This window comes from Miscanthus floridulus, chromosome 3, assembly GCF_019320115.1.
Source record: "Miscanthus floridulus cultivar M001 chromosome 3, ASM1932011v1, whole genome shotgun sequence".
Lineage (NCBI taxonomy): Eukaryota > Viridiplantae > Streptophyta > Magnoliopsida > Poales > Poaceae > Miscanthus > Miscanthus floridulus.
The window spans coordinates 110,500,161-110,528,011 of NC_089582.1; the positions used below are offsets into that span (position 1 = coordinate 110,500,161).

The window sequence follows — 27,851 nt, forward strand, 5'->3', positions numbered from 1 at the left end:
CTAAAAGTCCTCTGCAGTAAAATCCTGCCACAGTAGCCGTTGGGCAAAGACCTTTAGTCCCGGTTGAAGCTACCAACTGGGACTAAAGGTTTCTCTAGTCCCAGACGCGAAAAATACCGGGACTAAAGCCAAATTTCGAAGTGGATCAAAGGTCGTTTCTCTACTAGTGCAATATTTTAACTCATAAACAATCTTAAATGAGAAAAGTTTCAACTACAAAGTTTTAGATCTCGTCGAGTACTACAACTTTCACATAGGACATTTCTCCATTCAAGGTCATTTGAAAATTTTAAAAATTTAAAATTTAAAATATAAGACTTAGTTTATATATTTGGAACCCTAAATGATCTCAAAAAAATATCAACTACAAAGTTTTAGATCTCGTCGAGCTCTACAATTTTGATATAAATATTGTCTTCATCCGACTTTATTTAAAAAAGATATGAATTTATTTGTGCTGCAACTATTTTTAAGGATGGTTGACTTTGTCAACCACCTCTAAAAATCTATTTTTAGTTGCGGTTGTCTTAAGAGAACTGCCTCTGAAAATCACTCATTTTCAATGGCGATTGACATAAGCAATAGTCCTTAAAAATAACATTTTTCAGAGGTGGTTCTTCTAACAGAACCATCCCTAAAAATGATATATTTTTAGAGCTGGATTTCTTAATGGAACCGTCCCTGAAAATGGATCTTCAGCGACGGTCATGGAGCTACAGTGCTCTCGACTACATTAGAGACGGCGTGCTAGTTTAACTGCCTCTAATAGAAAAGGGAGGCGTCCCTAAAAATCTTTTCTGTACTAGTGGCATATCCACACGGTATATCCGAAGGCATCTCTTGCTGATTCGTGCTTTTCAGAATCCTCCAAGAAATATGATTTTATAGCTTCTAGAAATCTATTACACATACTGTCACCCTGACAACTTGGATGCTTCTAAAGAGGTTACAATTTTATCAACAGCCTTACTAGATCAGGCAGTCGTTCGCTGGTCTGAAACTTGGCTGAAACTGACTGAAAACACTGTTCTGGTTGAATTGTTGTGAAAGAAAAATACTGTTTCGGTTGAAAAAATAAGCCGAACAAACCGAATATGGGGTAAGCCGAACGGGGCAGTATCCACTTGCAGATTGCTGGCATCAGAGATACATCTATAGATGCAGGTGGAACGTAGTTATTACCCAGATTGTCCATCGCAATACGGAAGTAATTCCATAATTTACTGCACCGCCATCGATATACAGCAAATCTCTCGATATCTAGTTTTATTCTACCAGACTGAGAAACAAAAGATATTGTAATAAAAGCCTAAATACACATAAAATACAACCAAAATTCAACCGGGTGTCATTATAACCTCGGAAGTGTAAGAAATCAGCCCAAAGCGGAGGGCATCAGCGCCGCATTCAGCAATGCCATTTGGGTAATCTTTCTTCTTCACTTCTTTTGCAATGTTTAATTCATTTGGATCCAGGTTACCTTCTTCTAGTCGATGACCAACTCATATGTGATATATTTTGGGAAGAACATGCAATAACAGGTTTTCTTGGTAAAATCGGCATACTATATTATGGATGATGCGAGGGAATGTACAAGGTTACATAAGAAAAGAGAAGGATCACGGGGCCCATCATCTAATTTCCTAGAGATGTGTTGGCTAAAGATCTGGAAGATATCTTGTTGCCAAAAATCAACAATTTATCCTGTTCTAATGTGCTGCTTGTTCCCCGTTTTGTAATTTGTTAGTACATGAACTTGTGAGCATTGGCTTGCGTTGGGACTTGGCTAGGCCTGTGTCTAGGCAAACCCTCACTCTGATCTTGTAAATGACTTGGTGGCTTGCGATTTGGCGATGTCTACAGTGGTGAATAAAAGGCCTTAGATACAAGATTAAATAAAAGAAGTCTTTACATGGAGATTAGTGATACCATATCCGCCTACGGGAAAAAATCTATAAGACCGTAACTTAGAGTACATGAAAATAGCAGCCACAACAGCATGCTCTATTTCTAATGCATTCATGGAGACACTTTCTCCTAGATTGTGATATGGCAAGGGCTAAGGAGTGTTTGTTCTCTCGTGGATTCTAGCCTAGTTTCAGTCTTTCAGGCTTTGAGGAGTGACCTAACACACTACATCAGAAGCTAAGCTATGGTTATTTGAAATGAGCTCTAAACTATCATAGACTCATAGGATGATTTTGTAAGGACAGTGGTCACACTATGGGTAGTATACGGTGGGCACGAGGAGGAATTCATGAGGGAGTTTCAATCACCTCTGTCGACCCATGTTTTAAAAATAGATACCTGAATGGGCTAAATGTGTTAACAGTAATGAAATTACAAGGCATTAATGTTGTTCTAGATCAAAGTTTTTGAACACTAGGTGGTTGTTGGACTAGCGTGGACTCAGAAAGGGGACCTTTTGGGAGCGAATGTGGAACGAAAGGAAAACAGCGAAGAAAATTCGGGTGTAGAAAGAATCACCATTCATCATCCTTACAACAACCCCCAAGGGTTCTATTTATACACATCCATAGGTTTTACATAGGACCGAATTGCCCCTGCACTTACTCAGATACAAAGCATATCCTAAACAACTAGGGTCAATTTGGTCTAAATGGTTAATATCGCCCATAGTCGACACCGTCCCTAGTAATCACCTGGTCTCCGCCCTGGTCGGCTGTCTTCCGCCTCTAGGGGCGCCGCCATGGACCCTTGGTGACTCCTTCGCTTTGCCTCCCATTTCATCACGGCATCCTTGTCTCCACCCGCAACCCCGCTTGCTGCCGTGACAAAACTAGGAGATCACCTGTAGACAACGAATACTCATACAATGCGGCGAAATGGGACTTGAGTTCACTGGACGGCGACTGCAGATTGTGCCCATGGTATTGCTTTTCTGTACAACGCTGAGTACCCTTGCCTCCTCGCTTCTTTGCACTTCATGAACTCTCATGGCACGATGGCGAAGCGAGCCGCCCACGCTAGCGAATTCGCCGCCTCACCGAATAGCTAAAAGACTAGGTGCTGGGACAGCGGAGGGCGACGAGGGGGTGGCAAAGAAGGTTGTCTCTCCCTCCTCCACACCCCCACCCCCAACAATTAAGATTGATGTGAATACAAGAGAGGATGAACGCCTTCGAGTAGAGGAATGATGAAAATTCATGCGGGCGGAGGTATTGCATAGAATGGAAATTGTGGAGCATCATCAGTAATATGCCGAGATGAACAAGGACAATTCTAGGAGAATCTGCCATTGCCCACTCCTCAGGCGGTGCTTGAAGCAGTGCCATATAGCAAAGCTCTTATGCTTGCAATGGTGGTGTCTGATTGCCTGGAGGTACTCTGACAATGCCGCAATAGAATGATAGTCATCTACTAGCTAATTCTGATGGAGATCTATATGAACGATCAGGGAAGCACCTACGACTGTGAAGTTTTGCTACTCCTTTCGTTTCAAATTTATGTCACTTTGGTTGTATACTAAGTCAAATTTGTCTAATTTGATTGATTTTAAAAAAATGTGCTAACCACTACGTAAAAAATAATTTTTAGCAATGGGTTGAATTTTTTGTAGGGGCGGCTGGTGATGGAGCCGCCCCTACAGTGCCGTGCTTGGATGCCCAGACACCAGCCGCCCCTATAAATGGAACAGCAAGGGTGGCTGGTGATACGAGCCGCCCCTATAAATGGGTCTGATTTGTAGGGGTGGCTCACTCACCAGCCGCCCCCGGTGTTTCTATTTGTAGGGGCGGCTGGTGATTGAGACGCCTCTACAAATGGCCCCTATATAAATAGCTCCGATTTGTAGGGGTGGCTCAATCACCAGCCGCCCCTACAAATGGCTCCCGTATAAATAGCTCCGATTTGTAGGGGCGGCTCAATCATTAGCCGCCCCTACAAATGATCCACATATAAAACAACTGCATCACCTTCTTCCTCCTTGGGTCACTCACTCCAACCCGTGAAAGAAAGGTGGGGAGGCCTTGGGCACCTCCCAAAAATTGCTTTACTAGGAGGGAAGGTTTTGGTCTCAAATCCTTTGGTGGAGAGGTTGTAGAAGGTAAGAAAATGTTATTCCACACTTTTTTGTAGTTTTAATGGTTGGTTAGTGAGTAATTAAAGTTTTGTTTTTCTCTCTCTTCTATTGTGCTTGAGCTACTTATGAAGCAAATTAGACTCAAGTTTCAAATGTACTAGGGTAAATTAGGGAGGGGAACAAGATCATACCCTTATTTGGTCTATGTTTCTTGATTTTAGTGAACAATTAGTTTTATGCATGTTTCATGTGCATGTAGATCTAGATCTAGGGTTTGGTTTTTTTATTAATTTCATTTTTGTAAATTTGGACTAAGGTTTGTATGAAAGATATTGGGTAAAGTATAATTATTACTAATTGTTGTCTTTAAAATTATTTATTGTAATCAATAAATATGTATTTTAATTAATTATGAATAAATGGGTCATTAATTAATTTTCCTCTACCATGGTGTGTTTGTATGCTTCATGTAATTATATTAGATTTATATTCATATATATCTGAAGTATATAAAATTATTCTTAAGTAATTATTAATTTGATTCATTTTTATATATATCTAAAAAAGTAGTCATTTAATGTTTGTTTTGTTGTTGTTGTAAAAGATGAAGTACAGAAACTCTTGGATGTATGGTTCGTTAAGGTTCAAAGCAGGTTTCTGTGAAGAGGTGGATAAATTTATTGAAGCCGCAAAGAAGCATGCAACGATATTGAAAGAGAATAAGGATACAATTATTTGTCCCTATAAAGATTACAAGAACCGTATGGCATGGACAGATGTGACTATCATCAGATCATATTTGATTATATGAGGATTTGTTCAGGGCTACATAGTGTAGATTCATCATAGTGAAACGGTTATTGTTAACGATGAGGATGAGGAGGAATACAACGACAAAACCATAGAATCCCTGTCCTAATATTCAGCAGAGCTTGATGCACGAATGGATTTTGAGTTTGGCAATGAATAAGGTGGTGATGCTGGTGGTTAGGATGGAAACGACGAAGGTGGTGCCAATAATAATGGTGGAGCACGTGTCGGGGATGAAGATGATTTGGAGGACATGATTCGAGCCCTTGGACCAGAGATTTTACTAAATAGCCCGAAAGGTCTAGAAAATTTGGAAAGGGTGACAAAAGCATCGAAGGAGACTGTGTATGGTGTTGAAAAGGGTTGTTCGACACATTGGACATTGCTACATTTTGTGCTTGAGCTGCTCATCCTAAAGGCTAAGTATGGCTGATCAGACTGTAGTTTCAATGATCTATTGCATCTCCTATCATGGGTGCTGCCACAACCAAACTCAGTTCCTGCCAACACATACCAAGCAAAGAAGGTCATAAGTCCATTGACAATGGGGGTTGAAAAAATCCATGCATGCCCCAACCACTGTATACTTTTTCATGGCGAAACGTTCAAGTCACTAGATAAATGTCCCTGGTGTGGGGCCAGCCGATACAAGAACAATGACCTTTATGGTGGGGACGAAGCCTCCATGGGAAAAAAGAGGAATAAGAAGGGTACAAAAAAGGTGGTACACGAATCTTAGCCCCTAGAGGACACTCTATTAGGCAATGATGCAAAGCAGAGAAAAATTCCTGCCTTGGTAATGTGATACCTGCCAGTGACCGACCGCTTGAGATGTATGTTCTTAAACCCTAAAGAAGCCACACTCATGACATGGTGGGATGATGAGTGCAAGGTGGATGATGATAAGATTACACATCTGGCTGATTGTAGTTAGTGGCAAAGGTTTGATGAGAAGCACAAAGAATTCAGCGATGACCCAAGGAATATACGGTTTGGCTTGAGCACCGATGGAATGAATCCCTTCAATGAGAGGATGAGCGACCACAACACATGGCCAGTGATCTTGACCATGTACAATATCCCAACATGGTTGTGTCAGAAGAGAAAGTACCTTCTCCTCACTATTCTTATTTCTAGCCCTAAACAACCAGGCATTGATATAGACGTGTTCCTCGAGCCTTTGATGCAAGAAATGGAGAGGCTATGGAGGCATGGGGAGTAGATGTATGATGCATTCCAAAAGGAGGACTTCATATATAGAGCAATAATATTTGTTACTACCAATGATTACCCCGCACTGTTTGCTTTGTTTGGACAGATCAAAGGGAAGATGGAATGCTTGGTTTGCTTGGATGGTACTACTTGGGTGTACCTAGATGCATCCAAGAAGATAGTTTACCTAAGGAACCAACGCTTCTTAAAGACAAGTCACAAGTACCGCAGCAAATTGTTTTTTAGATTTTATGACAACGCTCCGAAGATTGAACCCCCTCCGAAGAGACGTCATAATGGAGAACATGTGTATAGAATCATGGAAAACATACGTGTCGTCTATAGAAAAAAGAATCCGGATGGGACAAATAGAGATAGAAGCACACCTCCTATCGAAGGCGTACCTTTCAAGAAACAATCGATCTTCTTTCAGTATCTGCCTTATTGGCCAGACTTGGAGGTCCCCCATGCCATTGATGCTATGCACATGCAGAAGAATGTCTTTGAGAGTCTCATTGCTACCTTGATGGACACAAGCAAGTCAAAGGATAGTCTAAAAGCATGGAAAGACATGGTGCAGCTAAATGTGATGCCACAGCTTCACCAGGTACTTGAGACTAATGGAAAATACACTCTGCCCGTGGCGTGCTTCAACCTAACACCAGACGAGAAGACAGCTATATACACTTTCCTAAGGGGGATCAAAGTCCCGACTAGGTTTTCAGCAAATGTGAAGAAGCTAGTGTCGATGAAGGACTTGTCAATAACACACTGCAAGGCTCACGATTGCCATGTGATGCTAATAGTGTTTCTACCTATTGCAATCATGGCTATAAAGCCAGTGTTTTTGAAAATGGCCATCACCCGCATGTGCTACTTCTTTTCAAAGATCTCACAGAAGACGATTGACAAGCAAGAGCTGAGTGACCTATATAAATTTGTGGTGGAGACACAAAATCAACTAAAGATGTGTTTACCTCCTGCTTTTTTTGATATAATGCCGCATCTCATGATTCACATGGTTCATCATATATTGGCGCTGGGCCCTTGCTACTTGCATGAAATGTGGTCCTACAAGCGGTTCATGTCGGTTCTAAGTCGATACGTGCATAATCAAGCATACCCAGAGAGCTCCATGATAGAGGGTTATAGTACTGAAGAAGTCGTTGAGTGTTGTCAAGAGTACCTAAAAGTACAGAAAGAGATTGGTAAATCCAATTCTCGTCACAAGGATAGGCTGGCCGGGAAGGGCACTAGTGGTAGAAAAGTGTTTATCGACCATGATTACAAAGAGGTGAGTCGGGCACATTACAGTGTCTTATAGAGTACACAACTGATGCAACCGTACATTGATGAACACTTGGCTATCATTATGGCAGAGAGAAATAACCATTCGGATGATTGGGTCATGAAACAACACAAGCAACGACTAACTATATGGTTGAAGGACCAAAACATACCGCATGGAGAAACCATAGACTCTATTACTATCAATAGGTTAGCGTAGGGGCCATCGAGACAAGTGACATCTTGGAATGCTTATGACATCAATGGGTATACGTATTATACCCACACAAAGGATAGTAAATATATGAACCAAAATAGCGACGTTCGAATAGAGGCTCTCGATGGATTGAGGTGAAAGATCCAATACTTTGGCATCATTGAAGAGATATGGGAACTTGACTATGGAAGGGATATAACGGTGGCCCTATTTTGATGCCGCTAGATCAAACAACACCTACTGAACGAGATCGGATTAAGAGTCCTGGACCTCGAGAATCTAGGCTACCAATATGACCCTTGGGTGCTCGCTTCATGTGTCACATAAGTTTTCTATATGTCTGACCCACAAAGTAACCTCTCTCCGAAGAAGAAGACAAAGCACGTGGTTGCCTCTAGGAAACAACACATTATTGGAGTTGATGGCGTGAACGATGTTGAAGCTTACAATAACTACGATGAGATGCCGCTATTCATAGACTTTTCTAAGAAGATCAGTGTTGTGGAAAAGAACCTCCCCAAAGACATATTGCCATGGGAACAAAAAGGTGTCAAGGGAAAAGTCGTTACAGCGGGCTAGCTAGTTGTTGAACGTGGAGTGTTTATGTAAATGTATGTTTGTAAGACTTCATTTATGGATGCATGTGAGACTATATATTTATGTACCTGTGTAAGACTACATATTTTTGTATATGTGTGAGACTACATTTATGCATGTGTGTGAGACTACCCTTTGCAACATCCAGATGACTCTATTTGAACATCTACTCTATTACTACTAAAACTTTATGAAATCACTTAACACTTTATGAAATGAAGAAATGACCAAAATAAAAGTATAAGATCTTGACGAGTTATATAACTTTTATATTCATCACCTTTACAACTAAAATCATTTAGTGTTTGAAAATCAGGTTTGAAGCTGTCATTTTTAGAAATTTAAAATTTGAATTGTTCAAAATTAGTGACAAAGATAGATGACTAGACTAAAATGATAGAGCATGATTTTAGAAAAATTTAGGAAAAAACCATCACATTTGGAGTTAGTATGAGGGAGAAAAACTAGTTACAAGTTTCTGCCACAGATTAAAAAGAGAAATCACACTTATTCATCATTGATCATCATGAACAGTTATGCTTTTACTTTTTAATCTCTGGGTAAAATTTGTAACTTGTCTTTCTCCCTCATACTAACTCCAAATGTGATGATTTTTTTCCTAAATTTTTCTAAAATCTTGCCCTATCAAGTTAGTGTGTTGATTTGGTCATTCTTTTTATTTGATAAAGTTTGAGCACTTCAAATTTTTAAATTTAAAAAAATAACAAGTTCAAACGAGATTTTCAATCATTAAATGATTTCAGCTGAAAAAGTGATGAATACCAAAGTTGTATAACTCATTAAGATCTACAACTTTTATTTTGGTCATTTCTTCATCTGACAAAGTGATAATAAACATTGTTAAAAAATCAACATGTTTCTCGTATAGTTTAGAAAATTATGAGTCATATGTGAATTTATGAATAATGTTTACTAATACTTTGTCACATGAAAAAGTGACCAAAATAAAAGTTGTAGATAGTGATGAGTTCAACAACTTTTATGTTCACGACTTTTATTATTGAAATCATTTAAGGTTTCAAAATCTTGTTTGAAGTTGCCAATTATTAAAATTCAAAATTTCAACTATTCAAATTTGGTCAAATGAAAATATAGTCAAAATAAAAGATGTACATATTGATGAGTTCTACAACTTTGGTATTCATGAGTTTTTCATCTGAAATCATTTACTCTTTCAAAATATTGTTTCAAGTTGAAATTGTTTGAATTTCAAAATTTGAATCGTTCAAACAAAGTCACATGACAAGATGACCAAAATATAAGTTCTACATGTTGATGAGTTATACAACTTTTATGTTTACAATATTTTTATTTTATTTCATTTAATGTCATAAAATTGTAGTCGAAGTTTTAAAATTCAAATTTTTATTTTTTGTTTTTTTTGTTTTCTATATTGTTTTGAGTACAATTGTTTATATATATATATTTCTTCATATATAGAATAATATAAAATATTATATTTGTGTATATACACAATTATTTTTATATTACTTTTATTTTGGTCACAATTGTTTTATATATACATAATTGTTTTTATAATATAGAATTAACAATTTTAAAAAAATAAAAATATATTTCTAGGGGCGGTTGGATCAGGAACCGCCCCTACAAATGCATTTGTGGGGGTGGCTGGATCAGGAACCGCCCCTACAAATGCATTTGTAGGGGCGGCTGGATCAGAAACTGCCCCTACAAATCATCCCGTCTATAAAACCGAGGGCACACGGGTGTTGTCTTTATTTGGGCGCTCTCTTCTCCTCCGACTCCGTCAGACTGCCCCACCGATGTTGGCCCACACCCCTTCCCTGCCGACGTCGTCACGCGCCCCATCTCCGCGCCACCTTCCCGCACCTGCGCCCCCTCCCGCGCACCCGCCCTAGGGTTTCCAGAGGAGCGGCGATGCCGCCGGCGAGCGAGGAGCCTTTAGCCTCCAATGGTCCCGCACCCGACCCCCGGCGCCCGCCCCCACGCGCCGACGACGTAGGCTCCCGGCGCCCCGCGCCTGGCCCTCGGCGTCCTGCCCCTGCACACCGACGAGACGGCTCCCGGCGCCCCGCTCCCATTCACCTCGCCTGCCCTAGGACTAGATTCGGCCGGCTGAACACGGCCTTGCTGACCGCCGCCGCCCTACTCCTAGCTGCCCAGGTCTTCGTCGGACCCTTTGCCGGTAACGAGCATCCACTGGTCACACACCAGGTATGCCCGCCCCCCTCTCTTCCCTTCCTTCTAAGAAAATGTTGCTTTGCTATTTACGTGGATCTATACTGGGTTGCTAGCACTGTTTCGGTTTCACTTGATCTGCAAACCGAGCTTAAGGCAGCACTGAGAGACCATCGACTCATCGAGTTCGATCATTGGCTACGTATGCTGCACCTGAGCCTGGTTTCCATCTTAGCAGCACTGAAGGATATAATAGTTTTTATTCTGGCCTCAGCCTGGTTTCCATCTTAGTAGCAGAATTATTTCTGTTCAAATTCAGATGGCATACATTCAAGAACTAAGTGTGTCAAATCTCGTAAGATTGTCAAACATGATTTGTGGAATTACTGAAACTTTAGCCCTCAGTTTAGATACAATGTTTGTGGAACTTGCAGTTGGATCTCAGGATACCTAATAAATGTATTATCAGGTATTGAATTAGGATATTGGGTTGTGTTGGCCTAGATGCGGCCTAGTTCTTACTGATTTGCTATTACGCCACTTTGGAAACCCAACACAAATGTGTACTATATCATTCCTTTACTATACTTTTAGCTTTGTGTGGTGTGTGTAGTTAAGTGGCAACCGACAGATCAGCATACATACAAGAGTAATGGACATCTAGGTGTCACTAAGTTTTTTTGCTTTTCCAACATGTCGGCTTTTATAAGTAGTGGAATTGAATGACAGTCATATTCCCATCTTAGTTACTCCATTTATAGTCATGTTCTCCATTGCTATATGAGTGTACCTTTTTTTCCTTTAGCTGTCTAGGTTAGTTTTGTTTAGTTCCAGCAGTTCTTTCTATCTCTGGTGCTATATATTAGGAAAGTCAATTACAAATGAATTTTGAAGCGTGACTTTATAAAAACAAAAGAGCTATGTGTGCAGTTTGCTTTACTATGTCACTTTGGCATTATAAATTAGAATATGTGACCAAATTCATTTTAATTTGGAGTCATACATATTAAAATTAGCCTATGTAAATATTTTGTTAATATAAATTTAGGTTAAAACATATAAGTTCCATTTTATGTGTTAACTGCTCTCTAACCCTGTTATTTTCGTTACTTACTCCACTTCATTTTTCCCAAATACCTATGTTTTCCCAGGATGACACTGTTTTTATCTTGTAATTCTTAATGAACTGATGCTTATAGCTGATTGTTTTGGATACTACTACTACTATACTAAACTACTACTACTACTCTACTCTACTGAACTACTACTACTCTACTTGCTACTGCTAGCTACTCCTACTCCTACTAGCTGGCTGCTACTCTACTCTCTTCCCTAGCTGTTGGCTACTACTCTTAACTACTGGCTGCTACACTTCTCTACTCCTCCTCTACTCTACTCCTCTACTATTACTCTATCTACTATTACTCCTCTACTCAGTAGCTGTTGCTTTTTTTACACCTTTTCCTCTCTATGTTTGCTAAGCAGCTGTTGCTTTTTTTACCAAATCTCCCCTCACCTTTGTTTTGCTGATGATGAAATTGTCCAAGTCCATACATTATATGGAATATGAGCTGATGATCAAGAACTTGTGAGGAACTTGGCATCATTAGCAGCCGCCCCTACATTACCTTCTCCTCTCTTCTCTGTTATGATGCCTTGATGCTCCAAGTTCAAGATCAGATGATGATTGACATGTTTCTGAGGCCTCTACTACTGCTACTTCTCGTTTTTTGACATATTATTGTTTTATAGGACTACTTTGTTTTATAGACCTTTTTATTTCTTATACCTTCTCGCATACCTAAAGCACACTTCTTGCATCTATTAGAACAAAGCGCGAAATAATGTCGTGAACACCAGACAGTGCAGTCCGATGCCCCAAGCATAATGAGCAGCCAACCCTTGAGGAGCAAGCACTAGAGGACCAGCTTACTTAGGAACAGTTCGATAACGAGGTAGAAAAGGATCTAAAAGTGATGCTTACTCAGGAGCAGTGTGACGAGGAGGAAGGCCCCGAAGGAGAGGCTGCTGAAGGCGAAGAAGAGGATGATGATGATGATGACTCAGAAGACGGATATAAAAGTCCCAAGGATCCTTTCCCACATGAAGCTAGAAGGAGGCCAACGGAGGAAGATTTGGACAAGGATTTTGACCCGAACGAGGAGGAAGGGAAAAAGCCTTAGCTTATAAATTTTGTTAATGCTTTGGCTGTATTACCTCTGCTAATACTTTGACCTATCGTATATACAGGTCCCTTCTAAAACTCGAAAAAGATGATGTCGACGTCCGCGACATCTCGTTGGACAAGATGGAGTAGAGGAAAGGAGAGCAGAGGCAACAGCCACAGAGACGGATCACGATGCCTCTGCTCCACAAACTCAAGACACAACCACGACTACCAAGCCTAAGAGGAAACGAGGAGATAGAAAAGGAAATTTATATCCAGATAAGGCATACTATGTGATAATGAAGGTTGGGCCAGCAGGGGAGATCCTTGAGCCGAAGGAATTAAGAGGATGATTCCGTAATACGATTGGGGCCCTAGTAAGAGATAAATTGAACCCAGCAATCTCTAACTAGAAAGAGGTACCAGAGAACACAAAGAATGCACTATGGGATAGGCAGTAGAAGGTCAATTTTAGATTTCCGAAGGGTAAGCACGAATTGGTAAAAAATGCTATCAGGATGATGGGAGAGTCATTACAACGTTGGAGGTCGGAGCTCAACATGAAGTATATCCAAAAGGGGTTAACTCCCTTCAATGAGTTCAGTAAAATAACTCCTAGTCAATAGGAGGAGCTCGTGGCTCAGAAGACTTCACCGGAGGCATTGGAGCTCAGTGTCCGTAACACCGAGCTGGCGAAGAGGAACAAACACCACCATCATCTAGGCCCCGGTGGCTACTATGCTAAGGAAGAGCAGTTTAGGAAGATGGATAAAGAGACCGCAGCTGCTGAGAATATCGATGTGATGAATTTGAAGGTACGCTCAAGGAACTGGATATATGTGAGGAGTACAGAATCATTCGGCAGTAATCTTAAGTTTGATAAGCCGGAGAACCAAGAGGCGGTATCAAGGATACTGAAATATGCTGAAGACAAGGAGAAGTGCTCATTCAATCCTTCCAGAGAGAGGGACAAGCTTAGCCTTGGCTTGGGAAACAAGGAGCACACAGGCCACACTAGGGGGCTAGGGAAAAGGACGACATGTAAGCAAGGATTCGAAGAGGACATGCACATGTACAAGAAACATGGCCGAGACCGGGAGACTAGTCTTGAGCTCCAAGTGAAGGCTCTAGTTGCGAAAGCGCTGGAGGAGCAAGGACTGTCTACGGAGCCACGAATATTAGTGATGCCGCTGGGAGAACTGGCATTAGTTGGTAGCCTTCCGAAAGTTCCTAGCAGCCAAGGTTCCATTGCAGCCACAACCCCAGTCGATCGCATATGGGAACCAACTAGTTGCACCTTGGTGTTTCTCAGTGGCCGGTAGAACACTGTGATGGAGGTGGCAACGGGTGTGGCACATCCTCTCGGTGGCTTACACCACAATAATAAGATACCGTCGGACTACACTAGGGTCGAGGTGCATATAGTAAAGCCCGAGTTCATGCAGTGGAGGATAGACTATGCAACTCCCGAGGGGCTGGTGTTACTCGGAGACATTATGGGGCAGTTCATCTTCTAGCATAAACGGGACATTATATTGACTGCTTCTTCGCCGCCTCCCCCTCTCCCAAATTTGGAGCGAGTTGTTGAGGTCGGGAAGATATTTTCACCGTCTCGTGACCCCACATTCCTGAGATACCACATTCTTCCCCGCCTCCTAGCGAGCATGTGCCTGATGAGATGCCACAACCTTCTCCAGCTCGTACCGAGCAAGTGCATCATGAGATACCACAGTCTTCTCAATAAGCATAGCCAATACATGAACAGCGAGTGCCTCCTGAAGAAGCTACCGCACAAGAAGATGAGGACGTGCCTGAATGGGAACTTCGAAAGAAGCATCCAATCACCATAAGGCCAGTTTATGTTTCGATCAAAGACGTCTCGTTGGTGTCCAAGTGGTATTCCCATGACCAGTTCAAGCCTGAGAACCAAGTTAAAAAAGTCCCATCACGGGGTTCTGAGGAGGCCGTCACTAGCAAACTCCACCAAATTGCAAAGTAGTATCCAAATATTGATGCCATCAAATGGTCAATGGATTGCCTAAAAACATATGAAAGAGGCAAGCCCTTCCTACCAAACCGGGACATCCAGCGCCTACCACTTGAAATGAGAAGGTTCCATGATTGGTACTTGCGTGTTGTCCCAACGAGCATAGATATCATACAAGCATGCTTTCCCACCAGCACATTTGGAAGCCCAACCGGAAAAATTGTCTTTGACTTCAATGACATGCAAACATGCTTTCACCTGGGAGAAATGGAGATGAATCTAATTCGCACATGGTGCCTGTAAGTCCTTGTCCTCCCGATATGATATGAATGTAATCTTTGAATTTTGTTGTAACTAACCCACGCCGTGATTTGTAGAATACAAGTGCACATTGTCAAACAAATGCCAAGTGTGAAAGCCGGGTATGTAGACCCTCAAGCTATAGCCCAAACAAATTTTAATTACCCTAAACGGTGGACACTGGATGCCAAAGAGCTAGCTGCTGCAAAGACTCTTCGGGAGAAAGAGCACATCCGTACGGCGAAACTAAGGGAAGAGTCCCTTAAGGTTGCGGCATATATTGCTCTGGATTTTAAAAATCTCCAACAACACTCTACTATATGGTTACCATACAACTTCGAGTAAGTTCAACTCTATACTTAAAGCTTTGTTCGATATATTTTATTCGATGCAAAAGAGCTTATCTAGTTCTATGATTAAATTCATGCAGCAACCACTGGTTTGTATAGCCGTCGATGTCGGGAGGAGCATGGCATGGGTCTTTGATTCATTAGATAAGGACACGGTGACATACAAAGACTTCATATCGATTCTCAAGACGTATACATATCGACAATCTTCACTAGCTTATATGTTTGTATACATACTTGTAACATTCACTTTTGGATACTAACAAGTTATATTTGCTAAAATAATTCGAACAGGGCATTTAGGTTCTATGTCACCAATCATCATGGAAGGCATGATCCAACAAGGAGCAAGGAAGGAAAAGCTGGCTATAAAAACACTATGTGCGGTAAGTGTAACTTACTTCTTCAGTACTCTGTTACATGGCTGTCAAAAGCATTACTTAATATTTTTATATGCAAAACACACAATGCCCCAAACAGAAGCCTGGGAGTGTACATTGTGGATATTATATATGTTCTATGATGAGTAACACCGGTGCCTACAGGAGACACCCCTTAAGGGTAAGTTTGAACCTCTTCACCCGTTGTATAAAAACTTCGTACATGGTATGAAATACTAAACCGAAACTTGTTCTCTTGTAGTGGAGAGAAGAGAAAGGAATGAAAAGGGACCCATACAAGGATGACCAACTCTTATAGCTTGTCGGCGATCTTTGTAATTTCATATTGGACCAGATTGTACACGTCAGAAGCGCCTACCATGACCGAGAGTCTGAGTTAGGTACAAATCCTCAGTACCAACATCTTCGTGAGACTAAAAGGCTAGCTCTAGGACGTTGATAACAATGTGTATCGAATTTGTATATTTAATGATGGATTGTATATATTCTTGTGAATTGGACTTGTAATTGTAGTTTATAGAATACTCTTGTGCTTGTAGTCGCGGTTGTGGGGCGTTCGGCAACGCGAACGCAGTTCGGAACGTTGGTCACGGGGTGTTCGGCAACGTGAACGTGGTTCGGAATGTTGGTCGCGGGGCGTTCGGCAACGCGAACGCGGTGCGGAACATTGGTCGCGGGGCGTTCGGCAACGCGATTTTGAATTGTAAATTTGAATTTTTTTTGTGGGAAAACGTACTGTAGGGCGGTTCTAGATTGAACCGCCCCTACAAATACCTGTTTGTAGAGGCGGTTGATAATACAAGCCGCCCCTACAAATCGATTTGTAGAGGCGGCTGGTAATACGAGCCGCCCCTACAAATCGATTTGTAGGGGCGGCTGGACAAATCGCCCCTACAAATGGTTCCGAGCCACCTCTAAAAATTGATTCTGCAGTAGTGAACATCTATAATGTCAAATAAATAAATTAGCAGGATGTATTTTATGGTGTCTCATGAATCTTGTTTGATGGTGTAGATCTTTGTACATTTGAGCCACGGAGGAACACCGCATCTATTGATTTCTTGTTCTTTCACAAAGACAAGCCACAAAGACGGTCGCAGGCAGTGCCAGAGTCTTGCTGCCCTCCCACGCCTGCGGCATGGAGCATGGGCGCCCGATCACCCTGGCGTCCATCGCGGTCATCGCGTTCGGCGGCTGGCGACGGCCTCTGTGGTCCGGCAGCTTGGGAGCCGTGATGACTAGCGACTGGCGAGGCCATCGTTGTCGGGTCTCTGGTGCGGATCCTCTCCCCTTGTCGGTTGTAAAAAAAAAACATTGTCGGGTCACGCCGTCGCGCGGTGCCTCTTGCCTCTGTGATCGTGAAACCTTCTCGTTTTCGTCATGGTACACATGGACCGCGGTTCTGTGCTTGTGCCCGCTCGGTTTCTCCGTAGACCCTGGGTCACCATCTTCCAATCTTACGAAGTGAAAAGTGCTACGTCATTTGCTTATTTGCATATGCATAATGCATTGTGAATAGTGCTATGCCATTTGCTGATTTGCACATGCATTGGGCAAAGTTTGAATGCTTGTAGAAGGAATGCTTCGGTTGTGGAGAAATTGAATTCATTTTTTCCCTTCCCAACCATTAAAAAAAACCCAAATATTCTTCGCAAAGACGAATTCATACACACAGAATCAGGGGGTGTTTGTTTTCTACAGGAAAATTTTAGTCTCTGTCCCATCGGATATTTGGATACATGCATGAAGTATTAAATATAGATGAAAAAAATAACTAATTGCACAGATTGTGGCTAATTTGCGAGACGAATTTTTTAAGCCTAATTAGTCCATGATTTCACAATGTGTGCTATAGTAAATATGTGCTAATAGCGGATTAATTAGGCTTAATAAATTCGTCTCGTAAATTAGTCTCCATCTATATAATTAGTTTTATAATTAGCTCATATTTAATTCTTCTAAATAATATCCGAACGTCCGATGTGACGTGAACTAAAATTTAGTCCACGAAACAAACACCCCCTCAGTATTCGATCATTGCTCAACGTGTCCGTACGCAACGCGTACGGCATAGTTACCACGCGACACACGGCCACTCTTGAGGGCTTGAGGCAAAACGTCGAACACCAGCCGACGCCGCCGCTTCCATGAGAAAGCACCACAAGCTTGTCTTCCACCACCTCCGCCGTCGCCGAACCTCCAAGCCCTACACCTCGGCAGCTCACCTCGCCGTTCCCATCTCCTTCCCCTCCAGCAGACCCGCCGCCTCCTCCTCCTCCTCCGGCCTCCGCGAACTCGACCTCCTGCACGCGGGCGAGCTCGCCCCGACCCCTCGCCTATACCACTCCATCATCACCGCGTGCGCACAATCTAAGAACCTCGCCGGTGCCCGTGCCATCCATGCGCACCTGTCCCGCTCCCGCCTCGCGGGCGATGGCTTCCTCCTCAACTCGCTCATCCACATGTACTGCAAGTGCGGCGCCGTGTCGGACGCGCGCCACGTGTTCGACAGAATACCCAGCCGGGACGTGGTCTCATGGACCTACCTCATCACCGGATATGTGCAGAACAATATGCTGGCAGAGGCCCTCGGGCTTCTACCCGACATGCTCAGGGAGCGCTTCAGGCCCAGCGGGTTCACGTTCACCAGCCTCCTCAAGGCGGCGGCGCCTGCGGTGGCCGTGGCATTGGGGAGCAGATGCATGCGCTCGCTGTGAAGTACAACTGGGATGAGGACGTCTATGTGGGGAGTGCACTTCTGGACATGTATGCACGGTGTCAACACATGGACATGGCCATTAGGGTGTTTGACCGGCTGGACTCGAAGAACGAGGTGTCTTGGAATGCGTTGATTGCTGGGTTTGCAAGGAAGGGCGATGGAGAGACCACGTTGATGAAGTTTGCAGAGATGCAGAGGAATGGGTTTGGGGCGACACACTTTACGTACTCGAGCGTGTTCTCTGCGCTTGCTCGTATAGGTGCTCTTGAGCAGGGCAGATGGGTGCATGCACATATGATTAAGTCTGGGCAGAAACTAACTGCCTTGTCGGGAACACTATACTTGGCATGTATGCAAAGTCCGGGAGCATGGTTGATGCTAGAAAGGTGTTTGATCGTGTGGATAAGAGGGATCTAGTTACTTGGAACACAATGCTCACTGCATTTGCACAGTATGGTCTTGGAAAGGAAGCGGTTGCTCATTTTGAGGAAATTAGAAAATGTGGCATCCAGCTTAATCAGATCACCTTCCTTTCTGTCTTGACAGCTTGTAGTCATGGAGGCCTGGTGAAGGAGGGCAAGCACTACTTTGACATGATGAAGGACTATAATGTGCAGCCTGAGATTGATCATTATGTTAGCTTTGTTGATCTTCTTGGTCGAGCTGGGTTATTGAAAGAAGATCTGATCTTTGTGTTTAAAATGCCCATGGAACCAACAGCTGCTGTTTGGGGAGCCTTGCTTGGGGCTTGCAGAATGCATAAGAATGCTAAAATAGGGCAATATGCAGCTGACCATGTCTTTGAACTTGATCCAGATGATACTGGTCCACCCGTGCTGTTGTATAACATATACGCTTCTACAGGTCAATGGAACAATGCTGCGAGAGTGAGGAAGATGATGAAGGCAACTGGTGTAAAGAAGGAGCCTGCATGCAGTTGGGTTGAGATTGAGAATTCGGTGCACATGTTTGTGGCAGATGACAATACCCATCCCAATACAAAAGAGATATATGGGATGTGGGAGGAGATAAACATGAGGATTAGAGAAGCAGGGTATGTGCCCAATACAGATCATGTGCTTCTGCACATAAATGAGCAAGAGAGGGAGACGAAGTTGCAGTACCATAGCGAGAAGATCGCACTTGCATTTGCATTGATCAACATGCTTGCAGGGGCAACGATTCGGATCATGAAGAACATTAGGATATGCGGGGATTGCCACTCTGCATTCAAATATGTCTCTGAAGTATTCAAAAGGGAAATTGTTGTGAGGGACACTAACAGATTCCACCATTTCAGCTTGAAGATCGCAACAGCCATGCAGCTTGAAGAATTTGTTTTCCTTTAGATCCGCATCCATCAAATTAACCTTCAACCAGGTGTCGCAGATCACATTGGATGGAAGTACTCAGCAAAATCAGCTTATGATGCACAATTCTAGGGCACCTTCGTTTCCTTCAAGCTAAGCCTAATTTGGAAGGCAAGAGCTGAAAACAAATGCAAATTCTTCGCTTGGACTGCCATACAGGACAGATCCTCGGCGGATAATTTGCCAATCCAAGGTTAGCCTCATCAATTAGCCTGCATTCTTTGCAATGGTCCCTTCGAAACTGTTTTACATTTATGCCTGCGGTTCCCTTATGCACCATTGATCTGGTCACAAATCCTAGCCTGGGAACAGATTATTCTGCCTCGTACTTTGCACCAAAGTAATTCTGAATCGATTGTGAATTGGTGACAGATGGCAGCGAACAGTCTGCCAAAAGAGCAGCGATGATCCTTTAGCGGCATTGCAGTTTACGTCATGTGGAATATTTGGAAGGAAAGGAATCACCGTATCTTCCAACATGCTAATTTACTACCGTCAGATGTTGCTGCAATGGCAAAGGAAGATATTCTGTGATGGACGTGCGCCTTTCTAAACTGTTACCCGGGGTTGGACTTGTATTTGTGTGACTGTGTGAGCTGTTTGTGACCTAGCTTTTTAGCATTGTAGTTTTCCTTTTTGTGCCGTGGAGCCGTGGATGGCCCTCTTCTTGCTGGCTGGGGGCTGGTGTTCCATGCCACTCAGCGCACTTGTACAAATTTGCTTTTCTACCTTAAGTGATTAGGCAGAGCTCCTGCCATTTCTTTCAAAAAAAATGTTGGTGAGTTCAGAAGGGCATGCGCTATTGTGGGCCATGGTCCATGGTTTCATGCAGTGACAGCAATCAGGACTGCATGATGAAGATGTGCACTGCATAATGTAGTACCATTTATAGTGTATTCTTTCCTGAAATATTATTTTTGATTGAGGCTGCTGTGCTCTGCAGCCCTGAAGATGATGCTGTGGAAAGTGACTCCAGCAGACATGAATTCTTGCATGTTGCAAAACCCATGTGTACCTGATAGACTGGCTTACAGTTTCATGTGAGGAACATAGAATTGCATCCCACATTCCTGCGGTGCAATGTCTGAACTCGGATTCTCTGGGTGCGAATAAGCTGGCTTACAGTTTCATGTGAGGAACATAGAATTGCATCCCACATTCCTGCGGTGCAATGTCTGAACTCGGATTCTCTGGGTGCGAATAAGCTTGGGATAGCTTTCGTTCAGGTAATTTTCTTTCCTAGAACCCATTTTCCTGTGTTGATATAAACCGGATAGCTTGCGAGATGATATTTGTTCACCATGAGTGTAGACATAGACATAGGTTCATGATTCTTTACTGGTTTATGATTTTGCTATTCGTTGTCACATTTTGCATTTCAGGTTATACTGAGAAATATCGATGGCTTTTTATGGGGGCTGCAGGCTGCAGCCTATTTGGTCCTCCTGGCCTGGCAAGCTGAATTGTGATGGAGCAGTTCTTGTAAGTCAGTTATAGCCTTATAATAGGTCGGGTAAATGACAGGATAATGTACCAGGAAATCAGTGCTTCCACACTAGGGTTAAACGCTCCACACAATGGAAACCCTCTTCCTTATTTTGTAACCTATGTAAGAGACGAGTATACATATATAATACATATCATTGGCCCCATTCGGCTTACCTTATAATCCGCACTGTTCAGCTTGTTTTTTTTCAGTTGGAACAGTATTTTTCTCTCACAATAATTCAGCCAGAACAGTATTTTCAGCCAAGTTTCAGCAAGCCGAACGGGGAATTGGTGTGGAGTGTCCGGATGCGAGAATCCCTCTGAGAAACAAAAGATGCTGCACTGATGATGGTACCAGAGAGTACTGTGACTACTCTGTTGATGTAGTAGACTTTGCCGGGTACTCCATTTTGGATCAAACATTCAAACTTGAGGATAGGAGGACACATTCCTCTTATATGATAATCGTTGTATGAGTGGGGTGCTGCACTGCTCCATGATCTTGCAGGCTGCTGCTGCGTCAGCAGTGCACACTGAAAGTGAATAATATAGTGCTTCCCAGTTACCACCTACATGATCTGACGCTCTCTTCTGAGCTTTCCTTGAGAACTTGTTTTGCGATTTACAGAGCTGCAAATTTGTATTTGCCGTGTTTCTTGCCCCTTGATTTGTTATCGACGGGCCTGAGCCCTGAGGATAGTAGTCGTGGCGAAATGGAACCATCGGCGACCTGTATTATTGCGAGTCGTCAGCTGGTCAAGGCAGGGGGAAAAAATTGATGCAGCGTGGCTGCACTGTCCGGCTGTGCAGACCTTGCCTGATCTCGTGACGCGTGTCCATCAAAGAAATCAGACGGCAGTGGAAAGCGCCTGATTGGCGGCTCTTTTAATCACATGCACATCCGCTTCTTCGGATCTCTCTCCCGCTGATCCCGTCTTTGGCTCCATCCAGCTGTCTCCATGTGACACGTGTCACCAGATCAGGGAGGGTGTGCATGGTCAGGCAGCGCAGCCATACTGCACACAATTTTTTTCCCGGCAGGGCGCTTACCCTGACGCTGAATGGCCGCAAAACCTGCTGGCTGCTACTGCCCCAGAATCCCAGATCGCGGCGTTCTTTGGCTAAGCACAGCGCGGCAGGCCAGGGAGTGGTGGCGTACACTCCCAGGTTGCGTCGTACGACGACCAAGCACAGCAGTGCCACTGTGCCAGGTACAGTACTAGCAACGTGAGTTCCGCATGCATGATGTGCTCTTGCATAATTTCGCACGGAGCCGGTACATCTGCTCGATCGACAGTCGACAGCCACGAATCAAACCAAATCATGCTGCCGATGGAGCCCCTCCTTGCCTTTGCCGTGGAGACCAGAAGGGGACGGGAGGAAAGAAAGGGCGACGGCCGACGGGAGACCCGCGCGCATGCAAACGTGATGCGTCCCGGCCGCGTCGCGTCCGGCCGGCCCCCGCTCGGCTGTTGCCAGGCTACTTGCGGTTGCGCTTTGCGCGTACTACTGCGTGATGTTGGCTGTCGATCGCCCTTGTCGCTGAGCACGCGACCCCCCCGGCCCGTGGGCGCGGAATTCATGGCCGCCTCCGCCTCCGGGTTGCCGCACCGCACGACCTGCGTGGCACGAGCCGTTGTTCCTTCTTCCTTGTTTGGCGAAGCACGAGATCGCACGCGGTCGGCGGTTCCGGCCCGGCGCGACTCTGCTGAGTGCTGACCCGTGTGACCCCGCCCCAAGCCCAAGGTGCAGGGGGAAAGTGCTCCAACAAGGCAATATAAAAGCGTGACAAGCAATGCAGTGGCTCGAGTGAGCGTCGTACGTACACGCGCTCGATCAAGGGGCATGTGTATGTACCGGCACCCCTTTGCACTAGTGACATGGTCTCCTGGTCGATCAGTTTGTTCATTTCTGCCGTTCGGTTAATATATAGGCCCGGCCAGCCGAGCGCGAGCGCTTGTCATGGCAAAGCGCGGCGTGCGTGCAAAACGCTCGATCGCCCGTCCGCGTTCTCCGTCTCTTAGGGCGGCCCCGCAGCACCTTCTTCCTCCTCCTCTCGTACCCCATCGACACCACCTCGCCAAGCCAAGCAGCGCGCAAAACCTCTCCCATCCGGTCCTCTATTCTGTCTCCTCAATCATACGAGGTACTACCATACAGGCATACAACGATGCATGCATAGCGCAGGGTTCTTGTTCTTGCACGAATGCAGGGTGTAGTAGATATTGCTTGTTATATGTGTTCATGCAGCATGCATGTTTGTGGTTAGTCGATGGTGGTGAACCGTGCGTATCCATGTTTTTTTTTCTTCTGAATTATGGATTTCTGATGCGGTGCAGTGCAGTGCAGTGCGTGCATGGATCAGCAGCTGCCGGAGCGCAAGACGAAGAAGCGCGCGAGGGAGGAGGAGGAGGAGGAGGAGGAGGTCCATGCCGCGCCGCCGGACTTCCCCTTCGAGGAGGCCGTGGCCGCGGCGGGGGCGGGGGCGTTGGGCGACGTCATCGGGGAGGCGTCGCGGCGGCCGCCGGGGGTGTTCCAGTTCCCCTGGCAGAAGTGCCGCGGCGGGCTGGGCGTGTCGTCCGCCGCCGGCGCGGGGTCATCGTCGTGGGAGCTGCGCGACGTCTTCTTCCGCTCCCTCGTCGACGGGGGCGCCGCGGCCATCGGCGTGCCGGGGGACCGGCTGGTGTCGCCGCCGCCCAGCAGGCGCGCGCTCCTCGACGGCGTCGACGCGTGGCTCGCCGCGGCCGCCGACGACGGCGAGGTGGACCCGGTCTGGCGGTCCGCGCTCAGCATGGCCCGCGGCGGGTCGGCGAGGATGGACGACGGACGTGGGCCCGCCCCGAGCATGCTTCGCGGGTGAGCCCCGCGTGGCATTGAGTGCGCTGCGGCGCCCCTCCATCATCAGCCGCGTGACGCTGACGTGGCTCCAGGCAGCGCTGTAGGGGACCGCCGTGGGTGCTGATATGATGATCAGGATGGAGTAGGCAAAACCGCAAAAGGACGAAGGAAAAGTGCACAAAACCCCTTGTCTTTCCAATGTCTTTTCTGCTCCATGTTCTATTTTATCTGTACAGGTATCATTAGACATTCTGGCAAAAAAAGAGTACTATATTCTTTGCGAAATCATTCCAATGTCCGTTTCTCGTATTTCACCGATACACAGACGAACACTTTAACCGGTTTCCACCGCACCCCTCCTGCTCCCGCGCCGTGCTCCACCTCCCATCTAAGGTTTAGATGCACTCGTATCCAACTCAATATACATGTGTTACAGCGAGTTAAAGTCAAACTTGGTTTAATTTTTATCTTAAATCAATCTAACACATGTAGATTGTGGTTGATACAATTGTACCCAAATAAGCGCTTAGGATCAGCCAAAGCATTTCTCTCCTACTTGTTTTTTTATCGGACTCTACGTCCACCTCCTCTGCCAGTTCTATTGTCGCGCCCATCTTCAAGCTAGCCCCACTTTGGACCTTGTTTGGATAGTAAGGTAAGTGCCTCCAATCCATATGTTATCGGAGATGACATAGAGATTACTCCATTTTCGGTTTCATTCCATATATGTTGAGGATGAAATGAGATTATATAAATAATAACTTCATGTGCGATGTCACCTCCGAACTCGTTCAACCCATTGATAGTCCTCTTTACACAAAGGTGAGCTGCACCGTTACACCTACGTAGAGGGTGAAAATGAGTGAAACTAATTAGATAAGACATCTTTAGGTTTCACTTTTATATTTTATTACAGAAACAAAATCAAAATCTAGACGGAATGGACATGAAAACAGGGTTTACAGCAAATTGAAATTGAACCAATCTTAATTTAAACAATTAAATCACAATTGGAATATGAAAAAGACAAGGCAGAAACATGTCACTCATGAAATCAATATAAACATGACTTCATATGCACCTAACCAACCCGATTTGGCTACGGTACCAACACAAGTAACTCTACTGATTCATACCACAAGATATAGAAGATGATAATAGTGCAATAATGTAAGGCTATAGAGAAATTTTATGATGGTTGGAAAAAACATGGACCATTCATTGCGCGAGATCGGACGGTGAAAAAATATAAGGTACCCAACTGGAGGTACCTAATTAGGTGGGGTAAGATCTATTTTTTTTATTTTATATTTTATTGTCGAGTCAGGGTAAATCAGTAATTTACTGCCATTCAGGGTAAATCACCCAACTCGGCCACGCTCTTGTACTTGTTTGAGCATCTTGAGCACCTCGGTGGCCTTCTCCTTGGATGCACCCCAGCCCGTCCTCGCAGTAGCTGAAGCAGGCGCGGTGCCATCCCCGACCCCACCATGGTGGCTATGTCGCTGCTCACCAAGGAGATTATCCTTGGCATCTGGTGGCAGTTGAAGAAGAAGAACGTCGACATCCCCTACCCGGCGAGCTCGGGTCCGATGACCCCGTCGAGGCCGCCATGGCCACGGTGACCACCATGGAGACGGCACGCATCAGGAAGGACAACCCTGAGGCCAGCGTGTGCAGGAACATCCTCGTGCTCACCATGGTCGCGCGGCCGCAGCTTCGAGTCGGCCTTCACCTAGCGCATGCTGTCCGCTGCGCTCACTCACTTTGTTCGAACGGTCATAATGTAATCCTGTCGATGTATCTGCATCTTAGGTAGTTGCACGTTTGGTTATAGTGCGTAGATATCGCAGGTGGACTAGAGATGTGCATAGGACACGCTGTGACCGCACGCTGGTTTGACGAGTTCTCGCCACGACGTCGTGCGCCGTGCATGTCGCACAGGCGATCCGAAAAAATGAGGACGCACCGTGCAGTGCCGGCGTCGTGGCGGGGACGGAGGGCTCCAAGCCCGTGTAATGCATTCGCATATATTGAATGAAAAACGACAACAAAAGCTGCGCAGTCGTGCGGTAAAGCAACTGTCTCCAACTCTCGCGTGCGTTGTGTTTCCATCTCGGAGTTCTCGAGCTCGCCGGTGGCGATCTAGCCTCGGCGGCCACCGTCGGTCCTAACAGCTGGTACCAGAGCCGGTTGAGGAGGTGTCCAGGGAGAAGATCGAGGTGGAAGACACCGGGTGGAATCATCCACCTTGGCCGAAGCGACTGCGGCGCGACATCCCAAAGAAGATGGGCGACGGCGCGTCACCAAGCACCATGTCCAGCGGCGTCCGGGAGGGCACGCTCATGTGGCCGATGCTCACCCGTACCAATTACTCCGAGTGGGCGATGTTGATGCAGTGCAACTACGAAGCCATGGAGATTTGGGAGACGATCGAGCCCGGGACTAACGTGAAGCGCGCGCAAGATCGGCAGGCGATGGGCGCGCAGCTGCGATCCGTCCCGAAGGTGATGTGGCAGACGTTGGGGAGCAAGAAGACGGTCAAGGAGGCGTGGGAGGTTGTGAAGACAATGCGACTCGGCGCCGATCGCGTCAAGGACGTCAACGCCCAGAAGCTCTTGAAGGAGTTCGAGAACATTGGGTTCAAGGAGGGCGAGACGATTGATGACTTTGGCATGAGGATCACAAATCTCGTGGCCAATCTCAAATCTCTCGGGGAGACGGTGGAAGGTAGCCGCGTCGTGAAGAAGTTTCTGCGCGTCGTCCCGGCACGGTTCAATCAGGTCGTTGTTTCAATTGAAATGTTCTGTGATCTGAAAACCTTGACCATTGAGGAACTGGTGGGACGACTGCGTGCGGCCGAGGATCGGCTAGAGGAGAAGGTGGAGCTGATCACCGATAAGGCTGGGCGTCTTCTATTGGCCGAGGAGGACTGGCTTGCGAAGAACAAGCACCACTTCCAATCCAGTTCGTCCAAAGAAGGCAGCGGCACTGGTGGTGGTGGCGGCCAGAACAAGAACAAGGTGCCACGTTCCGATGCAGGCGGGTCCAGTGGATCGGGCGGCGTCAAGCTCACCTCGGAAGGCACTCCACGGCGAAAAGGTCGGTGTCAAAATTGTGGCATCTATGGCCACTGGGCACAAGACTGTAAACGCCCGAAGAAGGAGAAGAAAGCGAACAAGAAGGAGGCGGCGAATGTTGCAGTGGCGGACACAGACCAGCCGGCGCTGTTCTTGGCGTCGGCGAGCTGCATCACCCTTGCGTCGAACAAGATCGTGCACTTGGCGGAGAAGGAGGTCGTCCTAGTTGAATGTCCAACCGACGTCTGGGTCCTGGATACCGGGGCCAGCAATCATATGACGGGCACGTGTTCTGCGCTCTCGCGGCTCGACGAGGACGTCACTGGCACCGTCCGTTTTGGGGATGGATCCTGTGTTGAAATTCAGGGTCTCGGCTCCATCGTCATGGAAGGTCGTCTCCAAGAGCACAAGGTACTCGGCAATGTGTTTTACATTCCTAAGCTGAAGAGCAATATAATCAGTCTAGGACAGCTTGAAGAAGGGGGATGTGAGGTCAGACTAAAGAATGGACGGTTGACAGTGTTTGATCGAGAAGGTACACTGGTGATCAGTGCTCCTCGCACTGGCAACAGGTTGTACACACTCAAACTTGGTGTAGTTCCTCCTGTCTGTTTGCACATGAATATGGACAGTGTAGCTTGGCAGTGGCATGCTAGATATGGCCATCTGAATTTTCGAGCTTTGCGTGAACTGAGCCGACAGAAAATGGTAGAAGGTATGCCATTGGTGGATCGGGTTGAGCAGGTGTGTGATGGGTGTACTTTGGGCAAGCAGCACCGCAAGCCTTTCCCACAATCATCATCCT

At 45.4% G+C, this 27,851-nt stretch overlaps 1 protein-coding gene and 1 pseudogene across 3 annotated transcripts; both read left to right on the forward strand.

The window, feature by feature from the left end:
• Window positions 1-17,677: 17,677 nt before the first annotated feature.
• Window positions 17,678-21,243, forward strand: LOC136546444 (pentatricopeptide repeat-containing protein At3g24000, mitochondrial-like; annotated as a pseudogene).
• Window positions 21,244-22,965: 1,722 nt separating this feature from the next.
• LOC136546445 (uncharacterized) lies at window positions 22,966-24,248 on the forward strand. Of its 3 annotated transcripts, none has more exons than XM_066538419.1 (2): window positions 22,966-23,274; window positions 23,468-24,248. In XM_066538419.1, the coding sequence occupies exons 1-2, from the start codon at window positions 23,091-23,093 to the stop codon at window positions 23,986-23,988; spliced, it is 705 nt and encodes a 234-aa protein (XP_066394516.1). In that variant the 5' UTR covers window positions 22,966-23,090; the 3' UTR covers window positions 23,989-24,248. The 3 variants fall into 3 exon arrangements, with proteins under 3 accessions (XP_066394516.1, XP_066394517.1, XP_066394518.1); XM_066538420.1 differs by having other exon boundaries at window positions 23,137-23,274; window positions 23,478-24,248; XM_066538421.1 differs by having other exon boundaries at window positions 23,142-23,274; window positions 23,473-24,248.
• Window positions 24,249-27,851: the final 3,603 nt, after the last annotated feature.